Raw genomic sequence first — 17,474 nt, 5'->3', positions numbered from 1 at the left:
GGTGAGGAGGGAGGGAGGAGGGAGGCAGAGGGGGGGGGGGAGGGTTCACCTCGGCAGACGGGCACCTTCCCGGTCCAGCTGCCGTCGGAGCGGCAGACCCGGTGCTCCGAGCCGCCGGCCAGGAAGTATCCGGGCTGGCAGGCGTACACCAGCGTGTAGCCATAGGAGGGCAGCTCCAGGCCCACCACGTCAGCACTGGACGGGCTGCGCGGCTGCTTACAGGAGTGGGCTGAGAGAGAGAGAGAGAGAGAGAGAGAGAGAGAGAGAGAGAGAGAGAGAGAGAGAGAGAGAGAGAGAGAGAGAGAGAGAGAGAGAGAGAGAGAGAGAGAGAGAGAGAGAGAGAGAGAGAGAGAGAGGTTATAATGTTATATTGTCCATGAATCCCTGTAACTGGGGATTTTACTGAGCGAGAGAGAGAGAGAGAGATGAGAGGGACATATTCCTTATGAAAAGGAACACCTTTCTTGCCACAGGAACAGACAAACCCTACAGTACACCGGAAGCTTTTTTACAGACATAAAAAATTCAGTAATGTGAAGCCAACCTTCAGCTCCAGGCCTGTGTTGAACCTGTGCGCAGTGTGTATGCTATAGCTACCTTCAATGGTTACAATAGATCCACTTGAACACAAATAACTCAATTCCATCTTACTCCACAGCCAACATGGGGCATGGGACACCGAGCGTTAAAACCAGGTTTTAAGACCAGGCTTGAAGAAAAATATTAGAAATATAAAACAGAACAATTACGGAATTAGGAATTATGCAATAAAGTAACCTAGAGAACCAGAATATTCCTATTCACTCGAAGACTATGAATTCCAATTCTATGCAAACTCAAATATGCAAACTATGCAAATTCTATACATGCCTGACTGCCTTATAAAAATGTAATGAGAACATGTATGGCAGTCATGTGGTGTGAGGGAGACACGGTGAATGCATGCAGAGAGTCTGCAGTCTCTGGCGGGGGGACGTAGAGTCACAGCAGGTGCATTCCTGGTAACATGTAACGTCCCAAACCTGGACTATAGGAGCTACAGCCTCATCTCCACCAAGGTTTGTACACTGGGCACTGTGAGGCACAGGGCCCAGTGTACAAAGACACACAGAGACACGCACAGACACACACAGACACACGCATATTCCTTATGAAAAGGAACACCTTTCTTGCCACAGGAACAGACAAACCTTATGGTACACCAGAAGCTATTTACAAACTTATTTTACAGACATAAAAAATTCAGTAACGTGAAGCCGGCCTCCAGTTGAACCTGTGCTCTGTATGTGCAGTGTGTATGCGTATAGCTACCTTCAATGGTTACTGCATTGCACAGGACAAGCAAGTAAATATATTGAAAAATACAATAGATCCACTTGAACACAAATAACTCAAATCAGACTCCACAGCCGACATCGATAGCTCCCGATGTTACCATCACAGCAGGCATAAGAGAGCCCATTAGGAATCCATAGCCAGGAGCTCCCCATGAGGCGTCAAACAGAGGGCCCCCGCACACACTGTGCAGGCTGATGAGAAGAGCTGGGGGTGGATGGTGTGGAGCCCGGGTCACGCACAGTCACACAGGAGCACTCACACAGCTCCCACAGTAACAGCAGCAGCAGGCATTAGGACCAGGCTTCAAGACCGGGCTTCAAGACCGGGCTTCAAGACCGGGCTTTAAGACTGGGTATTAAGACCCGGTTTTAAGCCCAGGTTTTAAGCCCAGGCTTTAAGACCAGGTTTTAAGCCCAGGCTTTAAGCCCAGGCTTTAAGACAGGCTTTAAGACCAGGCTTCAAGACCAGGTCTGAAGACCAGGCTTCAAGACCAGGTTTTAAGACCAGGCTTTAAGACCAGGCTTTAAGACTAGGCTTTAACACCAGGCACACCAGAATATTCCTATTCACTCGAAGACTATGAATTCCCATTCCATGCAAACTAGTCATACATGCCTGACTGCCTTCTAAAAATGTAATGAGAACATGTATGGCAGTCATGTGGTGTGAGGGAGATACGGGGAATACATGCAGAGAGTCTGCAGTCTCTGCGGGGGACGTAGAGTCACAACGTCACAAACCTGGACTATAGGAGCTACAAAAAAAACACACACACACACACACACACACACAGACACACACACACACAAGGTGCACATGCATGCGCACGTACATAAGACACTCACAGGACTTGAACGCCTTTCTATTGTAGCAAAACATAATCATCTTTCATAAGGAAAATTAAACATATCAAAATAATAGATAACAATAGATGAGTCCATATCAAAGAAGCGGTGGGTGTGTGTAGCGTCGAGGAGAGCTTTATGTGCAAAGATCAAAGGCCTGTCTAGAGGAGGACAGCTGTGTGTTTCCATGGATCTCTGCATGACAAAGGGAAGCCGAGGGTCATATTCGTGTCAAACACACACACTTACACAAACACACACACACTTATCCAAACACACGCACTTACAAACACCCACCCACCTTTTGAGTTAAGCCACCCCCAGCCGTCACATGACCCTTTATCCCTGCCCACCCACCTCCCAGTACTTACCCCCCCCCCCTAAACATGTCTTAGATGACTCCCCGAGTCTCCACACTCCACTCTCCTGGCCCCGCTCCTCTCCTCCGCGTTCGCGCTAATGTCATTAAGAGCCCATGAAAGGCCAATTTAGCGTGGCGGTGAGTCACCAGCCGGGCTGCCTGCCTCTCTGACAGAACCCGGCTCAGTCACCAGCCGCGCATTTAGCCCTGGTTGTTCTCTCGCTGTCACCGAAAGCTCACACACGCACGCACACACACATGCACGCACACATGCACACAGGCAGGCAGGTGGGCACAAACGCACACACAGGCAGGTGCATACACATATAGACACACACACACGCACACGCACGCGCGCGCGCGCACACACACACACACACACACACTGCATAGTGTAGTCTCTCTCCCTCATCTGGCTCTTTATTCGCACCCTGTTCACAAGTCATTTGTTTATTTCATTGCCGCTCCAACGATAGCTTGTTTAATTAGGCTGAGCAGGCCCGTCGACGCTCGCACATGAACACGCCGCCGGTGTTGTCAGTCGGGGGCTGGTGTTTTGGCAGCAAGGTGCTTTCAGCCTTTGGTCTCGGGGTAATTCTTCTAGAATGTTAAAAGCCCGCCGTGGAAACGACGTTTGGCGAGCTCCGTCGACAAGGAGCGCCTCCGTTACAGCCAGGGTTTTATATTCAACATTTCAAAGCGCAAAGCGTGTGTTTCGCCACTTCAAACGACTAGCGCACAACTTCATAGAAAGTGGTTAAAAGTGTGTCGTTATTAATTCTAATAATGCCTCGAATCGGTGTGATGATGCTCTCCTTTGAAACACTCATTAGCCCTCTGGATGAAATGAATGCGTAATAATGCGACAGCTTTGAATATTCTCAATCAAAAAAAAACTATTTTGCACCCGGGCACCAAATGCTGCCACTGTGAGGTATATTAAGCGTGTGTGTATGTGTGTGTGTGTGTGTGTGTTTGTGTGAGTGCGTGTGTATGCATGATGCATAGCGTTAGCCTCGTAGCACAATTTCCTCATATTTTAAGGTTCATCTTGTTTTTTGCATCAAAAATCAAATTGATGACATAGGCAGATAGTGATTATGGAATGTAAAAAGCGTGTGTATATATATGTGCGTGCGTGTGTGTGTGCGTGCGTGCGTGCATGTGTGTGCCATTGAGGCACAGTGAATCAGCAGTGTTAGGAGAGTAGATTTAGGTTAGATATCACAATTTGGCCAAAATATGACAAATATGACTCATATGCTATGAGGCTAACGATATGTGCATGCATGGAGGCATGCATGCATCTGTTTGTATGTGGGTGTATGTGAGATAGAGACATACCCGGAGAGAGGGGGCTTGAGTGGAACTGCAGGTGAGTTGTGTGCAGTAAAACACACTGTTAAAACCCCAGGTAGTCCAGTTACCTTCTGCAGACTCATCTGCTCTGCAGCTTATCACCGCTGACTGCCCGTCTCCTTTATAATGAATGTATATACTGTATACATGTTGCATTCTAGGGCTATAGGGCTTGTACATTGCATTGCAGTGGCGGCTGCTGGTCTTTCAAAGAGGGGATGCTCATTTTCGGCCTACATCTATATATAAATTGTCAATTTATTGAATGTAAATTATCCTCTCTGTTTCTTTTCAAGGCAATGCTCTGTCATACCAACTAGCCGTCTTTTCCAGTGACTTGACCAGTGTCCTCTCAATAGCCAGCAGAGCTAGGCTGCTTAAACAGCCTTGGCCCATTGTGTTATCGGTGTAGGACTTGAGCTGCTTTAAACAGGAGAAGCTCCTTTCTACACCTGCAGATGTAGCTACAATTGTTGCCACTAATGAGAACAGTTTGTAAAGCTGATGCATTGCACTGTCCAACTCCATGTCTTTAAGGAACACCAAGAAATCACACAGCTTTCCCCTGTCACCCTGCAAGTCCTGATCTGAATACATGACTTGAAGTTCAGACCTCAGGCTCCCTGAATCAAAGTGATGGCCAACTACCAAAAATATATTATACTTGAACAAGGAAATGTGGGAATTATGTTAAACTGAAGCAAGGAATTGTGTGTATAAGTGTATGAAATGTACGATGAAAATTGTCTAGCAATTTCGCCAAGCAAATATCAAGAAATAGGTTGCAGTTCGTCTTTCGAATCGGCAATAGGACTGAGGACTGAAGAGAGCTCCGGCAACGTTATATAGTTCAAAATCGTTGTCAATCAAACGGCAACTCAGTCTTTCGCAGACCCTCCAATCATCACGCAGAAGCCCAGCGTCCAGGCCAGCCCACTCCTCCATTCACCCCCAGAGACACTGAGCGTCCGTGGGAGGGACATAATCGCAGCATTATCCAATGACCGTCAACTTTCGACACACTAAAAAAAGCTGTTCTATTCAGCCCCATTGAAGTGGATGGACGCTGAGCTTCAACAGGCAAATGCACTGTGACGCTACGGGAATGTATGAGAAGGAAATTGAGTCAGTCGACCTGTGATAAGCAGCTGATTCTGAACGAACTCGTCTTCGAGATGGACGTGTTCTAACGCATTTTTAGTCAATGAAATGTTAACACAACAGTATATATTTGACCATTTAATTTTTTTTATTTTAGAGGAAGCTGAGCTTCCCTTGCAGAAATCACCACTGTTGCATTGTCACAAAGCCATGACCGCCTCCATTTTGGAAGCATACTTGCATCGGAATGCAGGTTATTTTGTTCGTAGCGATGTTGTAAATGTAAACTTTTCTATCATTGTTTGGTAACAAATCGTGAAGTGATTTATCATTACGGGGAGAACTTCTTGTGTTTAGAAACCGCCACAGGGTTTCTCATGGGAGACCCGGGGAAAAACAACAATTTCATCAGCCACGGTTATGGTATATTTATGATGACTATGTTGAATCCTACAGAACTACAACTCTCTCTCTCTCTCCCTCTCCTTCTCTCTCTCTTTCTCTCCCTCTCTCTCCCTTTCTGTCTCTCTCCCTCCCTCTCGAGTCCCCTCAACATGGCGGAGAGTCGCCCCAGAAAAACCTCGTCTGATGTGTTCCGACGAACGTGCCCCCTAGCATAGACTTTCCTTCGAGAGAGCACCAGAATAAATGCAGAGAGAAAAAAAGCTCAGCCTCGGAAGAGGTTTGTAATCTGCATTGAGAAAGTGTTGTCGATTCAGGTGGCGGGCTGGCATGCGTGCGGGCGGGCAGGTGGTGCGAGCGGAGCAGTTGGTGTTCTTCCTGGTTGATACCCCTCCCCCCCACCCCCCCCCCCCCCCCACCCCCCACCTACACCACCATTTCTGAAGATGACTGGCCGCATTATTCATGCCGACCTCCCGCCTGCAATCTCTGTTTACATTCCATGCATGGAGAATAACAAATACATGTTGCGTAGAGCGAAGAACAACAAGAACTGGCACGAAACGAAACAACAACGCAGAGAAATCGAAAAAAAAAAAACAAGAGCGAGGACACACTTCCACCCACTCCCGACTCCCCACGCGTCGCGTCGAGAATGTGTTTCAACGGGAGCCTCGTGTCTGCAGCCGCCGAGATCCGTGTAAAGCGACACCGCGGGGACCGGCATCCTACATCTATCGCCTCTCAAGGGCCCCGCAGAAGACACGGAAGGTCAATCGGCCCTTTTAGCAGTACCGGAGGCCGTTTGCGGCTCAGAAAAAAAACACGCGATGCCCCTGAGGTTCGGTGGCTCGGCAGCTCGGCAGCGTTGGTATCAGAGCGGTATCCGGAGTGAAGTCACGCCACGGGAAGACCAAGCGATCGGGCGGCATGTGGCTCAGGAGGTGGAGCTGGGTTGGCTGGCAACCGCAAGGTTGCTGGTTCCATCCCCGGCTCCTCCTAGCTGAGTGTCGGGGTGTCCCCTGAGCGAGACGCCCTCACCCTGACTGCCTCCTGACGCGCCGGCTGTCGCCCTGCGTGGCTGACACCGCCGTCGGTGTGTGAATGTGTGCATGAACGGGTGAATGTTAGGCAGTATTGCAAAGCGCTTTAGGTGGCCACTGGTTACAAAAAAAGCACGATATGAACGCAGTACATTTACCATTAACCAAGACTTTACGAAGCCAGGCGCATACGGGGCAGCGGTGGCGACCGAGGCAGGCTGGTTTCTGCCCGACGACGACGGCGGCGTTCGAATGCGGCAGCGAGAACGACACGCGCGCCTGTGTGCCGGTAATCTGGGTCACCTTGCTGCGCTACTTTTAACATCCCCCTGAAAACATAGATAAACAACCACGCGAGCGCACACGCTCAAACGGTGTGTAGAGCACGCAGGGAAGAAGGGGAACAGCAGCTAGGTTTGACATGTGCCTGTCACAACAAGGTGTGTGTGTGTGTGTGTGTGTGTGTGTGTGTGTGTGTGTGTGTGTGTGTGTGTGTGTGTGTGAAGGAAACTGGGTCAACGCAAACATGCTCCCTGCTGTGACTGTGTCCACCGGCAACAACTTTTTACAACCGATCATGTCAACTATCTACGTATAACTATCTGTGTATAGGAATAACAAAAACACAGACACCCCGGGGCTCCACTGTAAGTGCAGCGCGTCCAGTGGCACACCTTCTGTCCAATCCTGACGGCTGCGTTGCTAAGACGGTCTGAAAAAGGTTGAGGGAATGCTAATGACGCAACGCTGGGAGTATCATCGCCGGCGCTGAGGGGGGGTAGCAGAAAAAGTGAAAACTTCTTGAATATTTCATGCAGCTTTTGATGGTTGTTTTGACGTCAATATGTGCCCGTTGCCGGGGCGATGAGCGGAGCGATGCCTGTGAACTTTGGTGATTTTATCCATTAGATCGATTGTATTCCATTAAAGTGTAACAGTGTCCGTGGTAATCCCCCCTGAGCTCTTTCTCATACGGTAAGCAGCCGTGAGTTTCATACTTTAGGCAGAGTTTAAATGGCAGCCAAAGTCAAAGTCAATCTGCCTGAAAGGAATCTGAGAGGATTCTAAGATGACCCCAGGGCCCGACACTCATACACACACACATACACACACACACACACACACACACACACACACACACACACACACACACACTTGTAGAGACAGCAGTCAAATATGCAGCCGTACAATAACCACAATAACAACGTACAATAACCCACACATTAATACACACAGACGTAAATATACACGCAAACACACACAGAGAAGGACACACACACACACACACCCACCCATACAAATACACCTTCAAGCGCACACACACACACACACACACACCCCCACACACACACACACACACACACACACACACACACACACACACACACACACACACACACACACACACACACACACACACACTCGCACTGGGCACAGTGCTTGAGGGATCAGGTGGACTGTGAAGGCTAAGGTATTAGTGTTTCTGCCTGCTCAGCAGGAGGAAACTCTGCTGGGTATTACATCCTGGGCCTGGATAAGGAACCATGCTGTACTAAATATCATTTGCATTCCCTCCAGCGGCCCGCAACAGTCTGTTGTTCCTCAACACTGCTGTACGCAGGGCAGACCAGACTCTCAGAACACACTGTAGGCAACCGCCCACAACTCCTCCTCAGACTGGGCTCTACACCGGGGAAGGCTCGGGTGTGTAAAGGTGCCTCCACTGGCCGACTGACATGTGTTCAAAACACACACAAAAGCAGTGTAGAATATTGGTGTATTTTAGTGTCTCTCTTTCTTCTATGAACGGGCCAGTGCCTCTCCAACTGATACCAGGTGGTACTTCTAACATTCCTCCATTTGTTATCTCCCAACGAGGACGAACCAACCCGGTCGTCTGGGGCATAGCCAGGGCCGTATACTTTATCAAGGGAGAGACTGCTTCTGTTCTTTCGTTATTCACATTTTCTTACTATAATACTCGCCCCAAACCTTTGGTTCGGCGAGAAGAGGGATCGACAGCCAAGGAGCACGTCAGGAGACTGCTCCCCACCTGCCTACACTATAGATCATTCAACCTAAGTCTGTATCTTTCTGTATTATATCCTGGAATAAACCATCCATCCAACCAAACCATCCACTCTGATCCAACCTGTCAAGCTTCCTTGATTTACACTTCAAGAATTACTACTACAATTGGGAATATACACAACGCAGAGAACAGTTTAGAAATAAGCTGAAATATAACAGCAGCCTTAATTTAAAACATGCTGTCGTCTTGGGGCTATTGGTTTGCGCGTTACGTTTATGCTGTGTGCGGGGTCAAAGGTGAAATGATGTAGACATTGGATAGAGCCCCCTCTGCGGCACAGTGCATTGCGGTCTGGTGCCTGGCCCCTCCCCTTCCTGTAACGGCTTTGTAGCTTCCTCAGAGGAAAACACAGAGACGGTTGCATACTGGGTTTGACCGTGCCTTAACGCCTGTTCTTCTGATTCGAGTCCCATAAATGTTGATATCATCACACACTATCATCAGAACACAAAACAAACAGCCATGCATGTGGACCAGGTATTGACCAGAACCAAGTCATGACCAGGATGAGGTCCAGCCAACCCCCCCCGCCCCCCCTCCCCCCCCCCCCCCCCGAAGAAGAGATCATGTATCTCAACGGGATCTTCCTGGCTAAATAAACAACAAATAGATTTAAAAGATACAAATAAAACAAACTAAATGTTGTCTGTTGAAGGCCCTGCCGGTCTGGCACCAGGGGTAGCGCGGGAGCCCAGGGCGGGGGCCCCGTGTCTGACCAGCGCTCTGGCAGATGGATTACCAGGGCAGGGGGAAACATTTCCCTGGAGGGCCCGAGTGAAGACCGTCCATCCATCTCAACCCTCTTGTGGAGGGGTCTAACCCAGGGGGGGGGGCGGGGTCTAACCCAGGGACCCTTAATCAGGGGGGCCCCGGGCCCCGGGGGGTCGATAACTTATCGACCTGAAGGAGAGGTATCAGTTTCATGCCTCCAGCAGAGGAGCTGGTGGGTGATGAGGGGAGTTGTGTGTCCTTGTGTGTCTGTGCGAGTCAGTGTGTGTCTGTGTGTGTGTGTGTGTGTGTCAGTGTGTGTCTGTGTGAGGTTCTGCGCGCGAGAGAGAGAGAGATAGAGAAAGGTTCTTTGAGAACAAGAGAGAGAGAGAGAGAGAGCGAGAGAGATGTTCTGTGAGAAAGTGAGAGAGACCATGAGAGAGAGGGTGCGTGAGCGCATGAGAGAGAGAGAGGTTGTGTGAGAGAGAGAGAGAGAGAGAGAGAGAGAGAGAGAGAGAGAGAGAGAGAGAGAGAGAGAGAGAGAGAGAGAGAGAGAGAGAGAGAGGCAGGTGAGAGAGAGAGGTACCATGAAAGAGAGAGCTTAGGAGAGAGCAGGTGAAAGAGACATAGAGAGAGAGAGAGAGCTTATGAGAAAGCAGGTGCGAGAAAGACTGTGAGAGAGAGAGAGAGAGAGAGAGAGAGAGAGGTTGTGAGTGAGCAGGACAGAGAGGGCTAGGAGTACTTACGGACACATGTAGGCTGTGTACCGCTCCAGGTGAGTTCTGCCAGACACAGTCTGGTGGTGGAGCCCTGGAGCAGGTGGCCCTGTTGACACTGGAACTCCACCCTGCTGCCCACCTGCTCACACACACACACACACACACACACACACACACACACACACACACACACACACACACACACACACACACACACACACACACACACACACACACGCACGCACATATATATAATGCAAAAGTCAACGCGGTGCTTTCATTTTAATATTATAAATAAAGCATGCGTGAATGCGTAAGAGAGAAGGTGTGTGTATGAATTGGTAAACATGTGAGGGTGTATGTGTGCATGTGTGTGAATTGGTAATTGTGAATATGTGTGCAAGTGTGTGAATTGGTGATTATGTCAGTGTTTCAGTGTTTGCATGTGTGTAAACTGGTAAATATGTGTGTGTGTGTGTGTGTGTGTGTGTGTGTGTGTGTGCATGCATATGTGCGTTTGGTGTGCAGCAATTGTTTCCAGATGTCCCAAGAGTACAGCATTTTTTTGTGAATAAGATGGAGATGGATACGACATTATTTGTCAATATCAGATGAGACAGCTGCTGTGTTTCCCTGCCAATAAACAGTTTTTATAATATTAAACACAGATTAATAATATAAACACGGTTTAAGTTAGCACCCAAGATGGGAAGACTAGTCCCAACTGCTTTTTCCTCACCCCAACTGCCAGCAGTCTTTTAACGATAAAAAAAACCCTTTAAAACATACACACACGACCGAACAACTTTTCTTCTATTTTCTAAAATAGAAATGCTTCCACCATGTCTGCTGACCATCGGGACAAGAGACACAAGCACACAAAAAAAGGATCTCAGAGAGAAAGCAAAAGTGAAAGTAAAAGTGCAAGGGAAGTGAAATAAAAAAGAGCAACACAGGCTGTTGTCTCCTGTACACCCGGTCGGGATAAAACTTGGGAACACTTTTTTTTTGTGTGTTTCTGCACGTCCTTGCAGCCACATCTCGTCATCCAACGGAATAAACAATGACTGCGCGTGAGAGAGCCACCTGGGACCTCAGCTATAGATAGTCTCCAGTCGCCTGCAGTCCCCCTATCTACAGGCCCCTGGTGCCCATCTCCCCCAGGACGCTGCTCCCTCCCTGGGCAAAGACCTCCAGTTGGTCACCCCGGTTGAATATTCAAACCAGGACTATTTGAAGTTGGAGCACGTGGACGCCAAGAGAAGACTGAATGACTCCCTGATAAACATATGCGGTTGTTCTGCACTCGACCCGTTTTAGATTTATATTATTTTCTTTCCTGCACACAAAAGAGATGCGTGTGTGTGTTTGTCTGTGTGTATGTACGTGTGCATGTAACATCAAGGAGATCCAAGTATGTCTGGAAAAAACAGGGCACTCTCAGCATCGGTGTTGTATACTAAGAGTAGCGTATGGCGAAAGTAAGCACTGAAGTGTGCTTAGTTAAACCGGGTGGGCGGGGAGACCACCCACCACATCCCTGCTGTGGAGTGGATTAAAGTGGCTTTCAGAGCGGGGACCCCTGGTGGTTGACAGGAGGGGGAGGGATTACATGTTGACGGAGGGAAGAACGAATGGTAAAAAATAACTAGACCACAGCTTTGTGTACAGTGAAAAAAAAAATGGAAAAACCAAAGAATAACCTCAACATTACAAACAGGACCGGGCTAGCATCGTCCAGAGCAGACGTGGAGGCAGACATACATCCCTCCGGATCAGTAACGAGACAGAGAGACAGAGAAACAGAGAGAGAGAGAGAGAGAGAGAGAGAGAGAGAGAGAGAGAGAGAGACAGAGAGAGAGAGAGACAGAGAGAGAGAGAGAGAGAAACAGAGAGACAGAGGGACAGAGAGACAGAGAGAGAGAGAGAGACAGAGAGTCAGAGAGACAGAGACAGAGCGAGACAGAGAGAGAGACAGAGAGAGAGTCAGAGAGACAGAGACAGTGAGACAGAGAGACAGAGACAGAGCCAGAGAGACAGACAGAGACAGAGCCAGAGAGACAGACAGAGCCAGAGCCAGAGAGACAGACAGAGCCAGAGAGACAGAGAGACAGAGAGACAGAGAGACAGACAGAGACAGAGAGACAGACAGAGAGACAGAGAGACAGAGAGAGAGACAGAGAGCTTAGGAGAGAACAGGTGGGATAGACCTTCAGAAAGAGATAGATAGAGCTTATGAGAGTTCAGGAACCAGCCCGCTGATCCCCCCCCCCCCCCCCCTCTAATCGACCCTGCTCTCCCTGGGAGACAGTACCGTGGGGTACGTACCTTGAACCCAGTGGTGTAATTCATGAAGCCATGCTGCGGCGTGCCCGGGTTCTCGCAGCTGGTCCTGGACGGCTCTGGAAAAGAAGAGCAGATTTATCACGGCCCGCACAAACAGGACGCCGGGGCAGCCGGCTGCGATAAGGCGTCTCCGGGGGGCGCCGGAGGCTGCAGAGGGATGCGTCCCGGGGGAGGGGTTCAGCCAGCCCTCCACTGCAACAGGCCCCCCCCCCGCTAAATAGTTCATGCTGTCAATTACCACCGCCGAGACCCACCCGCCCTAATGGCCCCGTTAGCCTCACTGTAATTCCAGTCTGGGTCAGCCAATAAACACCTAATCTAGTGCCGGGCTATGTGTAGTCAACGGTGGTGTCACTCGCTCACAGCCAGCGCTGCCCGGGCCTGGTTGTAGCTATAGTGTTGTAGATCTAGTGTGAAGATATACGGTTGAGTTGTAGTTCTGGTGTTACTGCGTAGGTTGAGTTGTAGTTCTGGTGTTACTGCGTAGGTTGAGTTGTAGTTCTGGTGTTACTGCGTAGGTTGAGTTGTAGTTCTGGTGTTACTGCGTAGGTTGAGTTGTAGTTCTGGTGTTACTGCGTAGGTTGAGTTGTAGTTCTGGTGTTACTGCGTAGGTTGAGTTGTAGTTCTGGTGTTACTGCGTAGGTTGAGTTGTAGTTCTGGTGTTACTGCGTAGGTTGAGTTGTAGTTCTGGTGTTACTGCGTAGGTTGAGTTGTAGTTCTAGTGTTACTGCGTAGGTTGAGTTGTAGTTCTAGTGTTACTGCGTAGGTTGAGTTGTAGTTCTAGTGTTACTGCGTAGGTTGAGTTGTAGTTCTGGTGTTACTGCGTAGGTTGAGTTGTAGTTCTAGTGTTACTGCGTAGGTTGAGTTGTAGTTCTGGTGTTACTGCGTAGGTTGAGTTGTAGTTCTAGTGTTACTGCGTAGGTTGAGTTGTAGTTCTAGTGTTACTGCGTAGGTTGAGTTGTAGTTCTGGTGTTACTGCGTAGGTTGAGTTGTAGTTCTAGTGTTACTGCGTAGGTTGAGTTGTAGTTCTAGTGTTACTGCGTAGGTTGAGTTGTAGTTCTGGTGTTACTGCGTAGGTTGAGTTGTAGTTCTGGTGTTACTGCGTAGGTTGAGTTGTAGTTCTGGTGTTACTGCGTAGGTTGAGTTGTAGTTCTAGTGTTACTGCGTAGGTTGAGTTGTAGTTCTAGTGTTACTGCGTAGGTTGAGTTGTAGTTCTAGTGTTACTGCGTAGGTTGAGTTGTAGTTCTGGTGTTACTGCGTAGGTTGAGTTGTAGTTCTAGTGTTACTGCGTAGGTTGAGTTGTAGTTCTGGTGTTACTGCGTAGGTTGAGTTGTAGTTCTAGTGTTACTGCGTAGGTTGAGTTGTAGTTCTAGTGTTACTGCGTAGGTTGAGTTGTAGTTCTGGTGTTACTGCGTAGGTTGAGTTGTAGTTCTAGTGTTACTGCGTAGGTTGAGTTGCAGTTCTAGTGTTACTGACTAGGTTGAGTTGTTGTTCTAGTGTTACTGACTAGGTTGAGTTGTAGTTCTAGGGGCCCTATCTTGCACCCAGCGCAATTGACTTTCTACACCGACGCATGTAACGTTGCTAGTTTGCACCCTAGAAACTTTTTTTTTTCCATAGGGGCTGCATGAATGAACACAGTAGAGTAGGCTATGCCATGTGTTTAAATAATAATAATAACAATAATAAACTCGAGCAAAGTATATTCCAGCCTCCCTAAACAAAATCTTGTTTTAAAATCTCGTGTAACAGCTGATACAGCGGTAAGTTGTACTTTTAAATCAATGCATCTGCAAACACTGTACAGCAAACACATATTTTCTTGACAGACATCGTATACAAGCCCATAACTTTCAGGATTGATGAATATTTAGCTGGACGTCTGGTACCCGCCATCACTAAGAGCACTATCAGCTAAATCACAACTCTTCTCTATCTTGGGACCACAGTGGTGGAACGAGCTCCCTGCTGATGTCAGGACCGCAGTCGCTCACCAGCTTCCGCAAACGACTCAAAACCCACCTGTTCAGAGTTCACCTAGACTCTACATAGCCATTCAGTCCCTTATTTGTCTGTTGCACTATTGTTTGTTGTACGTCCTGGCATTTGATGAACGCACTTAATGCAGGTTGTATTCATTCACTGTACTTAATTGTGTAGCATGTACTTAATTGTGTTGTGTATGCATGTTGTGTAGCATGTACTTAGTTGTGTAGCATCTGCAGTAGCTAGCTATCACTGCTGTATACAGGGAATGGGGTTAGCCTGGCGATTGTTAGTACTTGCACTTGGTTCTATGAACGTCGTTACTGTACCGATGGTGATATATTGTTTCACTTCTTATGACAGATGTACTTATTGTAAGTTGCTTTGGATAAAAGCATCTGCTAAATGCCCTAAATATAAATGTAAATGTAAATAAGGGTTAGGCTTTTTTCGTTTTACCGCGAGTGAGTGTTTAAAAGAATGAATGAATGCGGGTGATGCTTGGGGCGCGTGTGTGTGCGCACCTATCTGTTTAAACACACGCAAACTAAACACAACGCATAATACAGTCCATGGCGATGTATATTAACGGGGGGACACATGCATATTATGAACAGTCGATAACGATAATGTATACAATACTGGTAACAAACAATGTTTATTAATGTATTGCCACATATCATTAAATAGACCCACACCGCATATCATATATGTGTTGAGTTGTCTTTGCCGCAATTTATATGACCACTCAGTGTTTCTGAAGTTGGAGAAGAAAACACTATTCCATGTGTGAATTATGCCTAATATTTGGCCATAAACAGCCATTTGAAGTTTGAAATTCTTGTGGGCATGCATCTGTCTCAGCAGAGAATGCAAACGAGCTGTCAAAATATCAACTTGTCAAGTCAAATGTGCTGGCTCTTAAAGGGGATGGGAGATGAAACTTTCATTGGTTTCAGACCAACCGATTTTAGATTTGCGTAGGGCGCAAAGCTAATTTATCTCGCCGTCATAATAGCAACAGCGCCATAGAACCGCCCACAAAGCTACTTTGACTTTGCGCTTCACGTCTGCGTTTGAGACCGTCTAACTAGGGCCCCTAGTGTTACTGATTAGGTTGAGTTGTCATTCTCGTGTTACTGATTAGGTTGACTTGTAGCTCTGGTTTTACTGATTAGGTTGAGTTGTAGTTCTAGTGTTACTGACAAGGTTGAGTTGTAGTTCTGGTGGTGTAATATATTTGGTAGAGTTGTAGATCTAGTGTTACCTATATGGTTTGGTTGCAGTTCCAGTGTTGTGTTGTTACCCATGTTGTTTAGTTGTAGTTCTAATGTGACCTATACGGTTGAGTTGTAGTTGTAGTGTTAGCGATAAGGTTGAGTTGTAGTTCTAGAGTTACTGATTAGGTTGAGTTGTAGTTCTAGTTACTGATTAGGTTGAGTTGTAGTTCTAGAGATACTGATTAGGTTGAGTTGTAGTTATACTGTCACTGTTAATTAAAATTAAATAAATTATTACTGATTATGTTGAGTTGTAGTTCTAGAGTTACTGATTATGTTGAGTTGTAGTTCTAGAGTTACTGATTAGGTTGAGTTGTAGTTCTAGAGTTACTGATTAGGTTGAGTTGTAGTTCTAGAGTTACTGATTAGGTTGAGTTGTAGTTCTAGAGTTACTGATTAGGTTGAGTTGTAGTTCTAGAGTTACTGATTAGGTTGAGTTGTAGTTCTAGAGTTACTGATTAGGTTGAGTTGTAGTTCTAGAGTTACTGATTAGGTTGAGTTGTAGTTCTAGAGTTACTGATTAGGTTGAGTTGTAGTTCTAGAGTTACTGATTAGGTTGAGTTGCAGTTCTATTGATACCTATAAGGATGAGCCGTAGTTCTGGAGTTACCGATGAGGTTGAGTTGTAGTACTAGTGTTACCGTTGAGGTTGAGTTGTAGTACTAGTGTTACCGGTGAGGTTGAGTTGTAGTACTAGTGTTACCGGTTGAGGTTGAGTTGTTCCGGTGTTATCTACAAGGCGTGAGTCATAGCTCTAGTTTTACTGATTAGGTTGTGCTGTGGTTCTAGCTTTACCTATGCACCGGGGGGGCGCTCCGCTCCAGGCGCCGTCCTCCTGGCAGAGGCGGGTGGCGGAGCCCACCAGCAGCAGGGGGGCGCCGCAGCTGTACGACACCTCCGACTTGAAGATGAAGCTCCGGCCCTCCCGCCGTCCCCTGGCCGGGGTGCCCGGGTCCCCGCAAACTTGGCTGCGAAGGGGAGAGACGGCACTGCTTGAACACACGCGTCATCACAAAGGGCTTTGTCGTCATCTTTATCTCTAAATTATTATTCACGTTAAAATAATCTATATTATATTCCTGAATTCATGAAATTTCATGCCACGAAACATGAAACATGAAAAATCTTTTTGCCATTGCTAGATTGTGGAGATGTAATCTATAGGAATGCTACCCTTACTTCTCTTAAAGCACTTAAAACACAGTTTATCATTCGGCTATCAGATTTGTAACTGGCACTAGCTATAACACTCATCACTGTACCTTGTACAATACAATCGGTTGGCCATCTTTATCAGAAAGACGTTTTAGACACTGGCTGTTGTACGTATATAAGGCAATCATGGGCGAACTCCCACCCTACATCTCCTCACTGTTATTCTGGCAATCAAATGTCCACCATACCCGCTCCTCTCATTGTTCTCCAGCTCAGAGTTGCCAATGTTCACGCTGAACTGGGTAAGTCAGGCTTTGGTTTTGACGCCCCTACAACTTGGAACTCAGTCCAACACTCATTTCTTATGGCAGTTTAAAGTTTTAATTTCAAATCTCCCCAGCCCGGTCTGTAATTGTTATACTTGACCCTATTAACTGTCGCTTTTGTATATCACTTGCCATATTTATTAAACTCAATTGTTATTTTATTTTTGTAGATTGTATTAATATTTTTATAATTCACTTACAATGAATTTGTTATGGTGGCCTACACTGGCCTTTGTCTTGACTTGTTTTATTGTGTATCTCGGCTGCATTGAAAAAGAGGACTGCCCTCAATCGTATTTCCGAGTATGAAATAAAGGTTGAATGAAAATTGAAACAAAATGGCTGACATGGAGGACAGTTGGCGGGGTGAGCTACCAAGATGGCCGACACCGAGTCGACCACGCATAGCCGCC

The 17,474-nt window shown here is 47.2% G+C and overlaps 1 protein-coding gene across 1 annotated transcript in view; it reads right to left on the bottom strand.

Moving 5' to 3' along the window:
* Nucleotides 1-17,474, bottom strand: part of LOC311351708 (CUB and sushi domain-containing protein 3-like) — a gene marked incomplete at its 5' end in the record, with an annotated part of 223,472 nt that overhangs the window by 9,926 nt on the left and 196,072 nt on the right. The window contains 4 exons of the mRNA XM_084471868.1: nucleotides 50-229; nucleotides 9,996-10,107; nucleotides 12,297-12,370; nucleotides 16,376-16,548. Of these exons, the coding sequence (XP_084327994.1) occupies nucleotides 50-229; nucleotides 9,996-10,107; nucleotides 12,297-12,370; nucleotides 16,376-16,548 (539 nt within the window). The remainder of the gene's footprint in view (nucleotides 1-49; nucleotides 230-9,995; nucleotides 10,108-12,296; nucleotides 12,371-16,375; nucleotides 16,549-17,474) is intronic.

The sequence above is a fragment of the Micromesistius poutassou genome (genome assembly GCF_964030765.1).
Source record: "Micromesistius poutassou genome assembly, chromosome: 8".
Taxonomy (NCBI): domain Eukaryota; kingdom Metazoa; phylum Chordata; class Actinopteri; order Gadiformes; family Gadidae; genus Micromesistius; species Micromesistius poutassou.
This window is presented reverse-complemented; position numbering and strand designations above follow the sequence as displayed.